The sequence below is a fragment of the Rhincodon typus genome, chromosome 1 (genome assembly GCF_021869965.1).
Source record: "Rhincodon typus isolate 14 chromosome 1, sRhiTyp1.1, whole genome shotgun sequence".
Lineage (NCBI taxonomy): Eukaryota > Metazoa > Chordata > Chondrichthyes > Orectolobiformes > Rhincodontidae > Rhincodon > Rhincodon typus.
The window spans coordinates 12,276,233-12,296,021 of NC_063332.1; the positions used below are offsets into that span (position 1 = coordinate 12,276,233).

General features: G+C 42.5%; 1 protein-coding gene across 1 annotated transcript in view; it reads right to left on the minus strand.

Annotated features, from left to right (window-relative positions):
• The window catches only part of dnaaf9 (dynein axonemal assembly factor 9), a 253,262-nt gene that overhangs the window by 62,304 nt on the left and 171,169 nt on the right, over positions 1-19,789 (minus strand). The window contains exons 23-26 of the mRNA XM_048602079.1: positions 17,549-17,637; positions 17,120-17,221; positions 16,909-17,026; positions 8,430-8,518 (exon numbers count right to left, since the gene is read on the minus strand). Coding sequence (XP_048458036.1) covers positions 8,430-8,518; positions 16,909-17,026; positions 17,120-17,221; positions 17,549-17,637 — 398 coding nt within the window. The remainder of the gene's footprint in view (positions 1-8,429; positions 8,519-16,908; positions 17,027-17,119; positions 17,222-17,548; positions 17,638-19,789) is intronic.

Sequence of the window (19,789 nt, forward strand, 5' to 3'; positions counted from 1 at the left end):
CGGAGTTCTTTCAGGTCTTTTTTACTTAAGAATTTATAATACAATCAGGCAGAGACAACATGACATGGTGCAGCAAAGTGCGCTTAATTAATTAGTCTCAAAATAAAGGGGCACCAATTTAAGATAACAGTGTGGAGCTGGTGAAACACAGCAGGCCAGGTAGCATCTGAGGAGCAGAAGAGTTGAAGTTTTGGGTTGGGACCCTTCTTCAGAAATAGGGAGGGGGAAGGGAGCTGGGAAATAAAGAGAAAGAGGGGAGGGGTAGGGTGGGGAAGGTAGGTGGGATGGTGATTGGCAAGTGCAGGTAGGGAGTGGTAGGGATTGGTCAGTGGGATGGGTGGGGCAGATAGGTGGGAGAGAAGATGGACGGTTGTGTCACGTCAAGGAGGAACAGATGAGGGGGAGGGTTGGACATGGGGTTGGGAAGATTTTAAAATTAGTGAATTCCATTCCACGTTTAGGCCATCGGGCTGTAGGGTCCCGTAGTGGAATATGAGGTTTTGCTCCTCCAGTTTGCGGGTGGTGTCATCGTGGCACTGGAGGAGGCCCAGATGGACAGGTCACCCAGGGAGTGGGAGGGGGAGTTAAAATAGTTGGCAATCGGAAGGTGTTGTCGTTCGTCACATACAGAGCACAGATGCTCTATGAAATGGTCTGAGTCTACACTTAGTCTCACTGATGTAGATGAGGCCACATCAGGAGCAGCAGATACAGTGGACCAAGTTGACGGATTTACAGGTGAACTCCTGTCTGATATGAAAAGTTTGTTTTTGGCATTGAACAGAGGTGAGGGAGGTGGTGTAGGGGCAGGTGTAGCACTTTCTGCAGTTGCAGGGAAAGGTGCTGGGTGTGGTAGGGCACCAATTTAAGACTGGGATAAGGAGGAATTTCTTTTCAGAGATCTGAGTGTCTTTGGAACTCCTAGTCACAAAGAGCTGCGGAGGCAGAGACCTTGTGTAAATTTAAGGCTGAGATGAATAGAATCTTGATTACTGGGGGAAATCAAGCATTCAGGAAAGTGGACGTGAGGAATGTCACATCAGCCACGAACCAATTGAATGTAGGTTCAGGCTCGGGGGTCAAATGGCCCACTCCTGTTCCTATTTCTTATGGACTAATTTATTGGACTTTTTCAAAAAGGAACAAAGTGGTTAAAAGGGAACTTACTGAAGTAGCAAACTTGAATTTCTGAAATTAAGGTACACAAGGTAATGGCATATATTGTGGAATATTAACATGGCTAAAGGATTGATTGTTAAACAGCAAACTGGGAGTAAGAGCAATAGGATTTTTTTCTTAAGGTTGGCATGCCGAGAACTTGACTATTTTCCTGCCAAAGTAGACAAGTGAAGCAGTATACTATTTAACTGGAGGAACATTAGAAATCTGCTGTACAATGGGATCTGCACATTCTAGCACATGAATCAGACCCAGTTAAAAGTTTAGCGAATGATTAGGAAATCAAATGGAATGCTGAAATTTATTGCAAGGGGAATGTAGGATAAAAATACACATTTTACTGCAGCTGTACAGGGTCTTGGTGAAACTACATCTGGAGCACCGTGTAGTTTTGGTGTCCTTTTTTGAAGAAAAAAAAGCAATTATGTTAGCAGTTCAGAAAACACAAGTCATTAATCCTTATCCGTTACCTAGCCAATCTTTTATCCATGCCATTACTGGGGTAGTCTCTCTTTGGAAAACCTTGCCACACGGAGCTATGGGCCCAGAGTCCTTGCGTATATTTGAAGTTGATAAAGATTCTTAACAGTAGTGTGCAGATCAGAAAATTGCATTGGAACCACAACTAGATCAGTCTCAATCTCACTGATAGAGAAGGCTCAAAGGATTGAATAATTTACTCGTACTTCTAATTCGTATGTGGCTGCTTGTTTCTTATCTATTAAAACAGCTGCACCCAGGGAAAACATTGTTGGATTAACAGCTCTTGATCTGTCAATTATAGATTTTTTTATTTATGCAAGATAAAGATGTGTCAATGCAGTTACTAGTGGTGTACCTCAAGGATCTGTTTTGGGGCCACTGCTGTTTGTCATTTTTATAAATGACCTGGATGAGGGCGTAGAAGGATTGGTGTCATCCGCAAATTTACTAACCAAAGTTGGTGGAGTTGTGGATAGTGCGGAAGGATGCTGCAGGTTACAGAGGGACATAGATAAGCTGCAGAGCTGGGCTGAGAGGTGGCAAATGGAGTTTAATGCGGGAAAGTGTGAGGTGATTCACTTCGGAAGGAGTAACAGGAATACAGAGTACTGGGCTAATGGTAAGATTCTTGGTAGTGTGGATGAGCAGAGAAATCTCGGTGTCCATGTGCATAGATCACTGAAAGTTGCCACCCAGGTTGATAGCGTTGTTAAGAAGGCGTACAGTATGTTAGGTTTTATTGGTAGAGGGATTCAGTTTCGGAGCCATGAGATCATGTTGCAGTTGTACAAAACTCTGGTGCGGCCGCACTTGGAGTATTGCGTACAGTTCTGGTCGCCGCATTATAGGAAGGATGTGGAAGCATTGGAAAGGGTGCAGAGGAGATTTACCAGGATGTTGCCTGGTATGGAGGGAAGGTCTTATGAGGAAAGGCTGAGGGACCCGAGGCTGTTTTCGTTAGAGCGAAGAAGGTTAAGAGACGACTTAATAGAGACATACAAGATGATCAGAGGATTAGATAGGGTGGACAGTGGGAGCCTTTTTCCTCGGATGGTGACGGCTAGCACGAGGGGACATAGCTTTAAATTGAGGGGTGATAGATATAGGACAGATGTCAGGGGTAGGTTCTTTAGTCAGAGAGTAGTAAGGGCGTGGAATGCCCTGCCTGCAAATGTAGTAGACTCACCAACTTTAAGGGCATTTAAATGGTCATTGGATAAACATATGGATGATAATGGAATAATTTAGGTTAGATGTGCTTCAGGTTGGTTTCACAGGTCGGCGCAACATCGAGGGCCGAAAGGCCTGTACTGCGCTGTAATGCTCTATGTTCTATGATCTAATGCTTGCAATTCTTGCAACTGAAAAGTAAAAAGGATCTGGATGACTGATACCAGAAAGCTGAGAAATAAAGTGAAGAAACTTATTAATCAATGGCTGGATTATTTTTAAAGCTTCTTCACATAGAAAATAGAAATACATCCAAGACATCCTGTCCAGTCCTTCAAGCTTGCTTCACCATTCAATATGATCATGGTTGATCATCTTCCTCAGTAGGGATGTGGGATTTTCTCCTTGTACCACTCGATGCCTTTAAAATCTAAAGATTTCTCTCTTTTATGAATATATTCAGCCTTCCATGTTAGAGAATTCCACAGGTTCACAACCCTGAAATGCTTTTGCATCTCAGTCCTCAGTAGAGGGCGCTGTTGAGAAGCAACAGAGGAGGATTTGAGGACGAGTCGTCTCAGTCACTGCGACGAGGAGGGGAGCACAGGAGAGCTGGTGTCAGCGAATGGTACAAGTGCATCCAACAGAGGGCGCTACTGAGAAGTGACCAAGGAGGATTCTGGGAGGAGTTATCTCAGTCACCAGTCAGTGCCCAGGACTGAATAAAAGGATGGCAAGCTATAGTGGAGCAGCCATTTTGAGAAGGGTTGCTTTATGTGCTGCTGGAGGTTTAAGTGAATACTGGGCTTTGTGAAGAGGGTTGATCAGCACACAGGTAAGGCAGTCAGAGGAGGACTGAACTACTGCAGCTGCTGAAGGCATGAGGGTGAAGGTGAAGTAGAAGGAAATTAAAACCGGGAAGTCACAGCCAGCAGATGAGTGAGTGGAAATAGCAGGAACTGCAGATGCTGGAGAATCTGAGATAACAAGGTGTAGAGCTGGATGAATACATGCTGAAGAAGGTCCAGACCCAAAACGTCAGCTTTCCTGCTCAGCCTGCTGTGTTCATCCAGCTCTACACCTTGTTATCTCAGAGGAGTAAGTGGCTTTTTTTCTTTGTTCATTTATGGCATGAGGGCATCACTGGCCAGACAACAATTTATTGCCCATAGGGCAGTTGAGAGTCAATCACATTGCTGTGGATCTGGAGTCACATGTAGGCCAGACCAGGTAAGGATGGCAGTTTCCTTCCCTAAGGACACTAGTGAACCAGATGGGTTTTTCTGACAATCGACAATGGATTCATGGTCATCATTAGATTCTTAATTCCAGATAGTTTCATTGAATTCAAATTTCACCATCTGCCGCGGCAGGTTTTGAATCTTCGTCCCCAAAACGTTGCCTGGGTGTCTGGATTAACAGTCCAGCGATAGGGCCAGCATTAGGCCATTGCTGATGACTAGTAAGTAATTTTTTTTTTCTCTTATTTTCTCTTGGCTTTATTGCCACTGTGTTAAGCTAACTTAACGGTTAGGTCATGGCAGAAAATACTAAACCCATGTTATGCTCTTCCTGTGTGACGTGTGAATTCAGGGGCCCTTCCGATGTCCCTGACTCCTTCACGTGCAGGGAGAGTGTCTAGCTGCAGCTCCTGTCTGACCACTTGAAAGCTCTGGAGCTGCAGCTGAATTCACTTTGGAGCATCCACGAGGCCAAGGAAATTGTGGATAGCACGTTCAGTAAGTTGCTCATATTGCAGATAAAATTTACTAAGGAAGATAGAAAATGAGCGGCCCATTGACAGAGGAAGAGGTAGGAAGGCAGTGCAGGGGTCCTTGCAGTCATCTCCTCCTGAAACAGGTACAGAGTTTTAGATACTGTTGGGGGAGATGGGACCAGTACAAATCAGATGATCTACACCTGGGCAGGACTAGAACCAATGTCGTGGGGGTGGGGAGTATTTGCTAGTGGTGTTAGGGAGGGTTTAAACTGATATGGTACAGGTATGGGAAGCAAAGCAGGCAGTTGGAGGGAAGTAAAATGGGGACAGAAACAAAAGACAGTGAGGGGAAAAGTGAAAGTGGAAGGCACAGAGACAAAAGACAAACCAAAAAAGGGCCACATTACATCATAATTCTAAAAGGGCAATAAATGTCAAAAAAAAAAGTGAGCCTGGAGGCTCTGTCTCAATGCAATGAGCACTTGTAATAAGGTGGATAAGTTAACTGTGCAGACAGTTATTAATGGATATGATGTAATTGGAATCACGGAGATCTGGCTCCAGGATGGGAACTCAACATCCGGGGTTATTCATATTTGTGGAAAGACAGACGGAAAGAAAAGGGAGGTGAAGTTGTGTTGCTGGCTGAGGAGGAAATTAACACGAGAGTAATGGAGGACATTAGCGTGGACAATGTAGGATCTGAATGGGTGAAGCTGCAAAACAACAAAGGGAAAAAGACATTAGTGGGAGTTGTGTACGGACAACCAAACAGTAGTTGAGGGGCTGGGGGCTGTATCAAACAGGAAATTAGAGATGCATGCAGTAAGGACACAGCAGTTATTATGGGTTGCAATCTACATATTGATTGGACTAACCAAGCTGGTAGCATTGTGATGGAGGATTTCCTGGAATGTATGATGAATGGTTTCCTTGACCAATATGTCAAGGAACCAACGAGACAGCAATCCATCCCAGACTAGGTTTTGCGTAATGAAAGACAACTAATTAGCAACCTTGTGGTGCAAGATCTTTTGGGGAAGAGTGACCATAATACGGTAGAATTCTTCATCAAGATGAAGAGTGATACAATTAAATTCAAGACTAGAGTGCTGAACTTAAAGAAAGTTAACTTTGATGGTATAAAGCATGCATTGGTTTGGATAAGCTGGCCAAGGATACTTAAGGAGTTGACGGTGGATAGGCAATGGCAGATATTTAAAGAACACAGCTGAACTTCAACAACTGTACATCTGTCTCTGGTGTCGGAGTAAAACAGGGAAGGTGGTTTAACCATGACTAACAAGGGAAATCGGGGATAGTGTTAAAACCAAAGCGCAGGCATATAAACTGGCCAGGAAAAGCTGCAAACCTGAGGACTGGGAAAAATTTTACATTCAGCAAAGGAGGACAAAGGATTTAATTCGGAAGGGAAAAATACAATATGAAAGTAAGTTTGCAGAAGATATAAAAACTAACTGCAAAAGCTTCTATAGATATGTGAAAAGAAAAAGATTGGCAAAGACAAATGTAGATCTCTTAGTTAGAATCAGGTGAATTCATAAATGGACAAAGAGATGACAGGCCAGTTGGACAAATACTCGGGATCTGTCTTTACTAAGGGGGACACAAATAACCTTCAAGAAATGCTCAGGGACAAAGGGTCAAGCAAGGAGGAGGAACTAAAAGAAATCCTGATTAGTCAGGAAATGGTATTGGGAAAATTGATGGGATTAAAACTTGTCAAGTCCCCAGAGTACTGAAGGAAGTGGTCCTAGAAATGGCAGACGCATTGGTGATCATGTTCTGTTGCTATTGAGGGAGTCCAGCAAAGGTTCAATAGACTGATTCCCAGGATGGCAGGACTGACACTCGAGGAAAGACTGGATTGACTGTGTTTATACTCGCTGGAATTTAGAAGAATGAAGGGGAATCTCAAATATATATAATTCTGAGCAGATCTGGACAAAGAAGTGGCAGATGGAATTCAACCCAGAAAAGTGTGAAGTGATTCATTTTGGAAGGTTGAATTTGAATGCAGAATACTGGGTTAATGGCAGGATTCTCGGCAGTGTGGAGGAACAGAGGGATCTTGGGGTCTACATCAATAGATCCCTCAAAGTTGCCACCCAAGTTGATAGGGTTGAAAAGAAGGCATATGGCACATGGATGATAGTAAAATGTAGGGTATACAGAATAGTTTGATCTCAGTAGGATAATAGGTCAGCATAACATCGTGGGCCGAAGGGCCTGTACTGTGCTGTACTGTTCTATGTTCTGATGGGACTGGACAGGATAGATACGGAAAGAATGTTCCCAATGTTGGGGAAGTCGAGAACTAAGGGGCACAGTCTAAGAATAAGGGGTAAGCCATTCAGGACTGAGATGAGGAAGAATTTCTTCACTCAGAGTCATGAACCTGTGGAATTTTCTACCAGAGAAAGCTGTTGGGGGGGGGGGAAGCTCATTAAATGCATTCAAGAGGGAGCTGGATGTGGCCCTTGCGACTAAAAGGGCTCAAGGGGTACAGACAGAAAGCGGGCACGAGATATTGAAATTGCATGATCAGCCATAGTCATATTGAATGTTGGTGCAGACTTGAAGGGCCAAATGACCTATTCCTGCACCCATTTTCTATGTTTCTATGTCCTAAATGGTCTGTCCCATTTCCTGAGATTGTTCTAAATTCTAGACTTCCTTACCAGGGAAAAATCCTTCCTACATCAAGTTTGTCCAGTTCTGCTGAATTTTATACATTTCAATCAGATCACCTCTCAACCTTCTAAACTCTCGTGAATATATACACAATTGAACCAACCTCTCCTGATATCTTAGTCCTGCCATCCCTGCTATCAGCCCAGTTAACCCCTGCAGCACTCCCTCTGTGGCAAGTGTATGTTTTTTTAGGTACGGAGATGAAACTATGTAATACTCCAGAGGTATAGTCTCAAAAATGTCCTGAATAATGGCAGTTAGAAATCCCTACTTCAGAACTCAAATCCTCTTGCAATGAAGGCCAACATATCATATGCTTCCTAATTGCTTGCTGCAACTGCCTATTTTTATGGACTGGTGTACAAGGACATGCAGATCCCTTCATAGAAGCACATTTCCCAATGTATCATCAGCGAAAGAATAATTTGCCTTTCTGCTTCTATGTTACTATAGGGTTCATGGTTTCTGTTGAGTACAAGTAAAGGGAAAGATAAAGTCACCAGTATACTCACAGATGACCGTAGGGCCGGTCTCTCATTAATAAGGTGACTGGTAGTGGTTTAACCCAAAAGTCACCAGGTTGAGGTTGAGAAGGACAGTTCTTCATGCTAACCTCAACCAGTGAGGAAATTGAACCCATGCTGTTGGTGTTACTTTGCATTGCATACCAGCTGTCCAGCCAACCAAACCCCTCTCCAGTGTTAGCCTAAGGAATGGGTGTGGAAGTGCCATAACTTGTCATGGAGGGTATGGATGGTCATGAAGTGGTCAAGAGCAGCATCTGGCTCAGAACATATGATGATCCTATGGAGGTGGGTGGAGGGTCATAGACGGGGAGGCAGGTAGAGTTGTGAAAGGTAAAAAGATGCTTTTCCTGTTTTAATCAGTTGTTAATGGCTGGATGGCATCCAACAGTTGCTCTGCCTCAGACCTAATTTGAGCACATATCCTGTCTTCCAGAACAAAAATTCCACCTTTGCAGGTACTGTCTCTCAAGGTAAGAATGCAGGCTCTCGGAAAAAAATTCAGCCCTTTGTGTAGGAATAGAAAACACCAACATTTAACTCTTAAAGAGAAGAACATTTCTTCACTTAGTAAAATGTACTCTTAATTCTAAGTTGTAAAATAAAAGTGACTGTGTCAAATTATTTAACTTACTGACCTTCCCTGTTCTTGATTCAGATTGACAATATAGGTACAAAGATCTTCTTTATAACTACCAGGAAGTCCCGCAATAATAGTGATCACCATCTTAAACAAAGATTGAGAAAATAAATTAATTTAACATAAAAACATAGAACAGTACAGCACAGGAACAGACCCTTCAAGTCCATCATATCTGCGCCAACTTGCAGGTAGTGCCCATTTCAACCTGGAAAACTAGATTATACTCAGAATTCCAAAAAAAGTAAATATTTACATGAAAAGATTCCAGCAAATGATTTGACATTTTTTTCATTCCACATGTTGCTATATAAATTAAGATTCAGTGCATAGAGTCACAGAAACAGGCCCTTTGATCCAACTCAACTGCACCAACCAGACATCCCAATGTGACTAGTCCCATTTGCCAGCATTTGTCCCATATCCCTCTAAAACCTTCCTAATCATATACCTATCCAGATGCCTTTTAAATGTTGCAATTTTACCCGTCTCCACCATTTCCTCTTGCAGTTCATTCCATACACGCGCCATCCTGTGTGGAAAAAGTTACCTCGCAGGTTCTTTATAAATCTTTCCCCTCTCACCTTAAACATATGCCCTCTAGTTTTGGCCACTCACCCTGTCTATGCCCCTCATGATTTTATAAACATCTATAAAGTCACCCCTCAGCCTTCAATGCTCCAGTGTAAAAAGCACCAGCCTATTTAGCTTCTCCCTATAACTCAAACCCTCCAGTCCCAGCAATATCCTTGTAAATCTTTTCTGCACCCTTCCAAGTTTTAACAACATTTTTCCTATGGAACAGCGACCAGAATTGCACGCAGTATTCTAAAAGTGGCTTCACCAATGTCCTGTACAGCAACAGTGTGACATCCCAACTCCTATGGTCAAAGTTCTGACCAATGAAGGCAAGTGTGCCAAATGCCTTTTTCACCATCCTGTCTAACTACGGCTCCACTCTCAAGGAATTATGCAACTGTACTCAAGAGATCTCTTTGTTCAGCAACATTTCCCACGGCCCTACCATTACATGTATAAGTCTTGCCCTGGTTTCTCTCCCCAAGATGCAACACCTCACATTATCTTAATTAAACTCCATCTGCCACTCTTCGGCCCACTTCTCTGATCAAGGTCCTTTTGTACTTGACAAACTTTTTTCACTGTCCACTACACCACCTATTTTGGTGTTATCCACAAACTTACTAACCACACTTCCTATACTGGCATTGAAGTCATTTACATAAATAAGAAAAAGCAGTGGACCCAGCACCAACCTGTATGGCACACTGCTGGTCACAGGCCTCTGGTCCAAAATACAACTCTATCACCACCCTCTGTCTCTGACCTTCAAGCCAATTTGGTATTCAATTGGCTAGCTCCCCCGAGATCCCATATGATCTAATCTTACAAAGAACAAAGAAAATTACAACACAGGAACAGGCCCTTTGGCCCTCCAAGCCTACATCGATCCAGATCCTCTATCTAAACCTGTTGCCTATTTTCCTAGGATCTGTATCCCTCTGCTCCCTGCCCATTCATGTATCTGTCTAGATATATCTTAAATGACGCTATCATGCCCGCCTCTACCACCTCCACTGGCAACACGTTCCAGCACCCACCACCCTCTGTGCTTCTTGCTGTCCACCCTGTCTCTCCCTCTCATGATTTTGTAGATCTCAATCAGGTCCCCCCTCAACCTCTGTCTTTCTAATGTAAATAATCTTAATCTACTCAACCTCTCTTCATAGCTAGCGCCCTCCATACCAGGCAACATGCTGGTGAACCTCCTCTGCACCCTCTCCAAAGCATCCACATCCTTTTGGTAATGTGGCGACCTGTACGCAGTACTCCAAATGTGGTTGAACCAAAGTCCTATACAACTATAACATGACCTGCCAACTCTTGTACTCAACACCCCGTCCGATGAATGAAAGCATGCCGTATGCCTCCTTGACCACTCTATCGACCTGCGTTGCCACCTTCAGGGTACAATGGACCTGAACACCCAGATACAAACCAGTCTACTATGCAGAACCTTGTAAAATGCTTTGCTGAAATCCATAGAGATAACGTCAACTGTTCCGCCTTCATCAATCGTCTATCACTTCTTCAAAAACCTCAATCAAGTTAGTAAGACATATTTCCCACACACAAAGCCATGTTGAGTATCCCTAATCAGTCCTTGCCTTTCCAAATGCATGTAAATCATGTCCCTTAGAATCCCGTCCATCAACTTACCCACAACTGATAGAAGGCTCACTGATTTATAATTCTATAGTGTAGAAGAGGAGACCATTAATTTGATAATTGCTTGTGTTAGTAGAGTCTTAAGAAACAGCACACAGTCCTGACTGCATCTGTTTCAGAGGTGGCTCAATAGTCAGGTTTATGTTCGTCTGAACTGATCCCCATAAGGATGGAATTTGACATTGGCCTAGGGTCCTGAATTCGTCCTTGCGAGTCTCAGCTGATAATTTGAACAGTCTCAAGCAAATTTCCTCCATACTATTTCATGTCAAATGGCAGAGTTTTCAGTTTAAGTTGCTAGTGGACACTCTCCACTTTGTTGTTTTTGACAATCACCAGTACACATTCAGACATTTTTTCAAGGTAAGGTGTTAAATTTACTTTTATTTCATTATTAGATATGAATTAAACATTTATTCAAACTGTGCTATCCTTTTTGTTCGGCTTTTGAGGGATTTTTGAGCGATTAAGTGATATTTTTTGGTGGTCTGCCCCTAACCCCATTTCTCCCATAGGCCCTGTTATTTCTATAACTCAATGTTGCGCAAGAACACAACATCGCATCATAGCAGAACCTACCGTATTCACCCTCCTACCAGATTATTATTTGCTCCTTTCTCTGTCCAAATGCACCCCTCTCTCTCTCTCTGTGGGCTCTATCCACACCGATCATTTACTCCTTACACCTCCCCCCACTCTCTCTTCTGCACATGAGCCAACGTTTTCCTAGCTACCATCAGATCTGAAGAAGGGTCACTGGACCCAGAATGTTTCTCTTCACTGATGCTGCCACACATGCTTAACTTTTCCAGCAACTTCTGTTTTTGATTCTACTGCTTCCCTAGCCTGGCCTATCGGCAACTCCAAACCCACAAATGTCATTGGCTGCTAACTGTCCTCCAGGCAATTTGAGACGGATAACAAATCTGGGTTAGCCATTGACACCTACATAAGTGGAAAAAAATCTTTACAAAGAAGTCACGTAATAATTAAATCAACCTGGCAAAATGTCCTAGTGATCCAGTTCTTGTAAAATACTTGAAATCATTTGCTCAGCGATAATCTTCTCACTGATGTCTAGTTTTGATTCCACCAGGGCCACTCAGCTCCTGATCTCATATCACCTTTGGTTCAAACATGGGCAGAAAAGCTGAATTACAAAGATGAGGGGAGTATGACTGTCCTTGACATCAAGGCCATACTTGATCATGTGTGGCATCAAGGAACTCAAACAAAACTGCATTCAATAGAATCAGGGCAAAAAACGCTGTGCTAGTTGGAGTCACATATGGCACAAAGGAAGACAGTTGTGGTTGTTGGTGTACCTTAAGGTTATTAGTGGGGATATCCACTGATCACAGCACAATTTTCAATACCAGTGGCGATTCTCCAGATACTGAAGCAGTCCATGCCCAAATGCACCAAGACCTGAACAATATCCAGGCTTGGGCTGTTAAGTGGCAACTAACATTCACACCATAAAAAAGCCAGACAATGACCATTTCCAATAAGAGACAATCTGACCACTACCCCATGACATTCCATGATGTTACCATCACTGAATTCCCCCAGTTAACAAGAACAGAAATTGTTGGAGAAACTCAAAAGGTCTAGCAGCATCTGTGGAGAGAAAGCAGAGTTGATGTTTTGGGTCCAGTGATCCTTCATCAGAACAGATATCCAGCATCTACAGTTCTTGGTTTTATTTTAGTGTTTCTTTCACTGGCAAATGTGGGGATGATAAGGAGGTTGGTGGTCAGCAGCTTAGTGAGAAGTTTGTTAATTAGTGACCTGTGACCAGCAGGGTTTCACAGGGATCGATGCTGGGACTACAACTGTTTACATTATGAATGAATGACCTGGAGGAAGGAAGTGAATGTACTGCAGCCAAATTTAAAGACAACACTAACATAGCTGGAAAGCAGGTTGAGAGAGGAATACAAACAGTTTAAAGAGATATTGATAGGTTAAATAAGTGGATAAAAAGTTGGCAAATGGAGTATTATGTGGGAAAACGTGAGGTTGCTCATTTTGGAAGAGAACAAATTATTGGGATATTAGTTAAATGGAGAAAAGCTGCAGATAGCTGCAGCACAAAGGGACCTGGGGGTCCTTGTACATGAAATACCGAAAGCCAGCACACAGGTGCAGCAGGTAATCAGGAAGGCTAATGGAGTGTTGGCCCCTATTTCAAGGGAAGTCTTACAGCAAGTGTAGAAAAAGCAACATGGCTTAATGAATACAGCCGAGTGGCTCTGGCCTGTATAATCATGAAATTCTTCGATAGGCTGGTCATAAACTCAAGCCTGCCACCCTGCCTCGATCCTTTGCAATTTGCCGACCGACATGACAGATTCACAGCGGACACCATTTCCCTCACCCTGCACTCATCCCTGGAATATCTGGACAACAAGGACACTTACATCAGTTTTGGCAAAGGCTTGGGTTATGGGTGAGGTTGTTGACTTGCTCGCTGAGCTGGCTTGTTCTCGTTCAAATGTTTCATCACTATGCTAGGTGACATCGGGAGAGCCTCTGATGAAATAGTGTTCTTCTACTCCGATTGGAATTTATACCGTTTGGTCCGCTCTGGTGAGTAGTGTCATTTCCAGTTTCGTTCTGTATGCGTTTGTACATGGAGTCCAATTTTATGTGTTTGTTGATTGCATTACAGGTGGAGAACCATGCCTCTAGGAATTCCCATGCTTGTTTATGATTGGCTTGGGCTACTATGGTTACCTTGTCCCAGTTAAACTGATGGCCTTTATTGGCTGAGTGTACAGATATTAAGGAGGGTTCGTCGTGCCGTTTTGCTACTAGCTGATGTTCATGTATTCTGATGGCTAATTTCCTTCATGTCTTTCCAATGTAATGTTTGTGGTAGTCGTTGCATGGTATTTTGTAAACTATGTTGGTTCTGCATGTTGTGGGAATGGGGTCTTTAATCCTTGTGGCTAGTGTGTTAGGGCAGATGCCTACTAGACAGGCAACAACAGGAGGACACAGTACGCTCTAAGACATTGGCCACACTGTCATACATCAAGAACATATCGGAACTGACAACAAGACTCCCAAGACCACTAGAAATCATGGTGGCCCACAAGTCCACAGCCACTCCACGACAAACACTTACAAAGGATTAAAGACCCCATTCCCACAACATACAGAACCAACACGGTTTACAAAATACCATACAACAAGGACACTTACATCAGACTCCTACTTGTCGACTACAGCTGTCTTCAACACCATAATCTCCTCCAGACGGATCTCAAAATTCTGAGACCTAAGTCTTGGCGCTGCCCTCTCCAACTGGATCCTCAGCTTCCTTACCTGCAGACCGCAATCAGTGTAGATAGACGACTGCACCTCCTCCACGATAACCGTCAACACTGGAGGCCCCCCAACAATGCATTCTCAGCCCCCTACTGTACTCCCTGTACACCCACAATTGTGTCGCCGAATTCTGAATGAACACTGTCTACAGGTTTGCTGACGACACCACCATGGCAGGACATACATGATATAACGATGAGTCAGAATACATTAAGATGATAGCGGGCTTGGTGTCATGCTGCAATGATAACAACCTCTCTCTCAATGGTCGGCAAAACAAAAGAACTGATTGTTGACTTTAGAAAGCAAGGAAGAGAACACACTCCCATCTTCATCAACGGAGCAGAGACTGAGAGCATCAGGTCCCTAGGAGTGACAATAACCGACCTCCTGTCCTGGACTTCCCATGTAGATGCAACGGTCAAGAAGGCACAACAACTTCTCTTTTGCCTCGGGCAGCTTGGGAAATTTGGCATATCCATAAGAACCCTCTCCAACTTTTACAGATGCACCATAGAATGTGTAATATCTGGGTGCATAACAGCCTGGTACAGCAACTGCTCTGCCCTGGACCATAAACTACAGAAGGTTGTGCGCTCAGGCCAGACCGTCATGGAAGCCAACCTCCTATCCAACGACTTCACTTACACTTCCCATTGCCGGAGAAAGGCTGCCAACATCAAAGACCCCTCCCTACCCTGGTACTGCTCTCCTACAACCTCTTCCGTCAGGTAAAAGATACAGAAGCTTGAACACACAGCACCAACAGGTTCAAGAGCAGTTTCTTCCCTGCTGCCATTAGACTGATGAATGGACTCTCTAGCTTCAAATAATGTTGATCTTGTTCATGTTGATGTTGCTTTGCACACTGTGCAGTGTAATCTGTATGCCTCACTCTGTCTAAGCAACCTATGCTCTGCATGTTCTTGCTTAAGATGATCCGCATGTACTGCTTACAAAGCTTTTCATTCTACGTAGGTACACTTGACCACAATAAATCAAAATCAAATTGAGGTTCTGGTGAGACCACAACTGGCATATAGTGAACAGGTTTGCTCTTATTTAAGATAACATTCTTCACTGGGACAGTTCAGAGAAGGTTCACTGGGCTGATCCTAATATGGAAGAACTGTCTTCTGAGCAAAGTTAAAGTTGAGATTCTACTCTTTGGAAGAAAGAGAGTTGATCTCATTGAAACATATAGAATTAAGGGACTTGACAGAGTAAATGCTGGGAGAACGTAGGAACAGAAGGCATAATGTTGGCCAACGGAGGCCCAAGCGGAGTGGGATGGGACGGCCAGCAGGGTGGAGGCCCGAGCTGTGCAGGGATAGCCAGAGGACCAGGAGGCCCAAGCAGAGCGGGGATGGCCAGCACGCCTGAAACAGAGCAGGGACGGTTGTTGGACTGGGGACCAGTGTGGGCAGTCAGCAGCTTGCAAGCCTGGTCAGACAATGTGTGGAATACTCCTGCGTTGATCTCCTGCAGGTCCTTTGTAGAAAGGCTGCAATGTTTATCCTTTTAATTTTAGTCCTTATTTTTCAAACTTACACTCTGAAAAACTGTAATGTAATTTTTCTTTCTTTGTTTCTCTATTTTGTATAGAAGATTTGTACCTAGGTACATTGTACCTAAGATGCGGCACGTGGGGCGATACTGTAAACTTTTCACTGTACTCAAGTAGATGTGACAGTAAACCTAAATCTAATCTCCTAGTTAAGGACACTAATTTAAGACTGAAATGAGGAGGAATTTCTTCAGGATTGCCACAAAGAGCTGTGGGGGCAGAGTCCTTGTGTATATTTAAGATTGATATACATAGATTCTTGACCAGTAGGAGATTAGTGGTTAGTGGTTATCGGGAAAGGGCAGAAAAGTGGACATGAAGCACGTTGAAATAGGCACGATCCTACTGAATGGCACAGCAGGCCCGAGGGGCGGAATAGCCTACTCCTGTTCCTACTTCTTAGCGATTTATGGTCTTACAGAGCAGGGTTTCTGATTCAAGTCCTTGACCTCAAACATGAATTCAGTTTCTCTTTCCATAGTTACTGCCAGACATGAAAGTCAAGTGCTTCGGGTTTCTTTCTTTTGCATTTCCAGCATTTGCCTATTTCTGTTTTCTTATTCTTCTGAACAATTCATGAAAATGAAAAGTATAACTCTCATAGCCAGAAGGTGTAGTTTTAATCGTATTAGCACAACATTTTTGAAAAAAGTTAAATGGGATCAACACACTAATATATTAATACCGATGTACAACTGGATTAAAATTATGCAGGCCTGCGCTGGGAAAAATTAAATGAATGTAAAGGCAAGTTATACAGTCTGATTACGCTAAGTGAGAACTCTTCGGCCAATCATTATTTATGCTATTCTGATAATACCAGCTGGCCATTCAAGCCAGATATCTACGTTTGCTGATTTGTAGTTTTACCTACAGATTTCGAATTAATGGAACATAGGACATAAAACAGTACAGCACAGGAACACGCCCTTCAGCCCACCATGTCTGCACCGACCATGATGCCATTCTGAACTAATAACATCTGCCTTTACGTGGTCCGTATCCCTCTATCTCTTGCCTGTTCATTTGTTTGTCTAAATGCCTCTTAAATGTTGCTATCGTGTCTGCTCCTACCACCTCCCCTGGCAGTGGTCTAGACACCTACCACCAGTTGGAGAAAACCTGCCCCGCACACCTCCTTTAAACTTTTCCCCTTGCACCTTAAATCTATAACCCCTAGTATGTGACATTACCACCCTGGGAAAAGACTTCAACTAGCCACTCTATCCATGCCTTTCAATTTTGTATGCTTCTATCAAGTTGATAAAGAATAAATACATTACATTTTAAGCATTGATCTTTAAAGGTGAAAAACATGTTCTATTACCTTATTCTGGTCTTCACGGATTGTGGAAGATAACTTTGGCTGTCGTAATAACATGGACAGATCAGATCTTCTCACTGGTTCATGACTCACACTACTCACAACAAAATGCTGTAAAAACCTGTAATCAAGAGAATTTAGAGACAGATCGAGCTTTGATTCTTTACCCATTGTTTTTCATTCAGTAATTTCATATACTAGTAGAAATACTTACGAGTCAAGCTCTGGTAGATCAGCACTGACTCTTTTTAAATGGTTGCATTGCTGATCTTTAGGTATAGATTGGATCTCAAAAAGTTTCTCTAGGTTCAAGTGTCTGATAGAGAATAAAGATCAGTATCAAAATAATATTTTCAATATTATAAATTGCAATATTATTGTTCACAAAGGGCTAACTGACAGAATTCAGTCTCGTGGAATAGGAGGATCAGAATCAATTCAATTTAAAAAATCCTTGACGTCAGTAGGAGTGATTCCTGGTAAACTGTTGTTTTACAACTGGAGGATATTAAACAAAGGTGTTTTCCAAGGTGAGTACCAGGATCAATGCTTTTGCGATTAGTATTAATTACTTGCATTTTGGAATAGAGAACAAAATGTCACATGTTCCCAAACTTGGAGATGTGGACAAACAACAACTTACAGCCTTCTTTGCTCTTCAGATAACTGATTACTCTGACACATTTTCAGTGCAATCCCAGACTCTCCCACCTGTTGCCACGGAGACATGACCTACGGTGTAAAATCAAGTTTAAATTTAAAACTATTTTTCAAAGAAAGAAACAGACTTTTTGCAAAGTACACAAACGATTTTGTTTGCTGAAGTACTTTGTTCCATAGAACAAGTTTAAAATTGAGAATAAGTTGGTCACATCATAATGCGATAATCATGATCCTTGAAAGTACCAGAGGATGAGTGGAAATATCGTTTCCATTTGGCCCTTGAATCTACACTACTGTCACCAATATTGTTGCAGTGGAGTTTACAATAAGTCATCATATGAAGTACAAGAAAAAAATGTCTTTGAAAACTATCAATGAGGAATTTGAGTTTATACTAGATTGATGATATTCATCTAAAGTCAATAATATACACAAGTAATTCTGCACACATTCTGCAGTAATCATTCAGCCATAATTTTCCCATTCTCGTTGACAGAAGAGATGATGCCCAAAGAAAAGCAAATTGAAAATTATATACTTTTCTTGAATAAGATTGTAAAATAGATCCAGCAAATATAAGCCAGTCAGTTCAACATAAAGGATAGGAAAACTTTAGGCAATAATGAGGTAACATTATCAGTCACTTGGGCAAGCATGGTTAGTTCAAGATAATCAACTTAGTCAAACATGAATTATTTTTAAAATGAGCTAAGGGAGACAATTTGATCAGGGTAACGCAGTAGATGTGCATGAGGATTAGCAAAATGTATCTGAAAGTGTTTGATCAACTTGCCAGCAAACTGAATGAGATTTACTGGCAGCATGGATTTGAGGTCAATTGAGTAAGCGAAAATAGAAATTAACATTAGGACTGCTCTTTTTTGAGATGTTAATGACCCAAGCTTGAGCATACAGGGCATAAATTCAAAATTGGCAAATGACACACTTTAAAGTATTGGGAACATGTAATAAAAGTTCAAAAAGGACACAAAACAGGCTAATAGAAGAGGCAGAAACTGAGCGAATTAAATTTCATGCACAACTGTCACACTAATAGGAAGCAGCTGGAGCCAACATAGAATAAAGTAGCAATTCAAATGCAAGTGCAGATCAGAAGACCTTTTGTATTTTTGCATATTGTTGAAGGGTCTCGGGTGCTTCAGGAATTCCATAATAACATACACCAGATCCTAGGCTTTATAAATAGAGATATATAGTACAAAGATGACGAAAATATGAAGAAATCCATAAAACAATTGTTCAGCCACAATTAAAGTATTGCATACAATTCTGGGCACCACATCTTAAGATGGATGTTCAGGATTTAGCATAATGACAGAAAAGTTTGAGAATAGTTTCAGTGATGGGGGATTTCTGACAACTGGATCGACTGAAGCAGCTGGGGATCTTCTCTTGAGAAGTGAAATGATGATATGATCGTTTTCAAATCAAGAGTGGTTGGCAAAAGAACAGAATGAACTTGATCCCCACTGTGGTTGTTTTGGGAACCAGAGGACACTGAATGAGAGGGATGGCAGAAAAAATCAAATATGACATGCTGGAAAACTATAGTTAAGATCTCTAGGCAAAGCCAGTCATATGGGAATGAAACGTGGCAACAGAAGCACAATAAAAAAGAATAACTGGTCACCAAATATTTCTGGATAACTGAGCCAGATTTTCAAGTAGGTTTGGGAAATCCTGATCTCCGTACTTTCACAGCTTTTGAAACGCACATTTGCCCCATTTGTGTGTGGCAGAAACCTCTGTCCGTGCAGCACATTGAGAGTCTAAATACGATGAGAAGAGCTGTTAGAAGCCTACCTATGTCCTTCAAAACAGCAGCCATCTGCTTATATCATTTAACGGTTCCTGAAACCTCACCCAATGTGCGTTATCAGATCACCCTTGACCTCTCATTTATGAAATGCTTTCAGTTGTTTCAGCAGTGGGAGTCCGGGAGGAGGCGCGAGGACAGCCTGGGAAGGTAAGCTTTGATGATAAAAGTCTTACCTCACGTGACTCCATTTTTGCAGCAGCAGTGACAGCGAGGACCAGGGGGTTGCCGGGAAGGTAAGTTAATCCTTTAAAAACTTACCTCGTGAATAGGCGGAGTGCACGCTGAGCAGGAGCGGACACGGGACGGCTAAGTAAGTGAGGTAATATATTTGGGTCAACAAGGTGCAGGGCTGGATGAACACAGCAGGCCAAGCAGCATCAT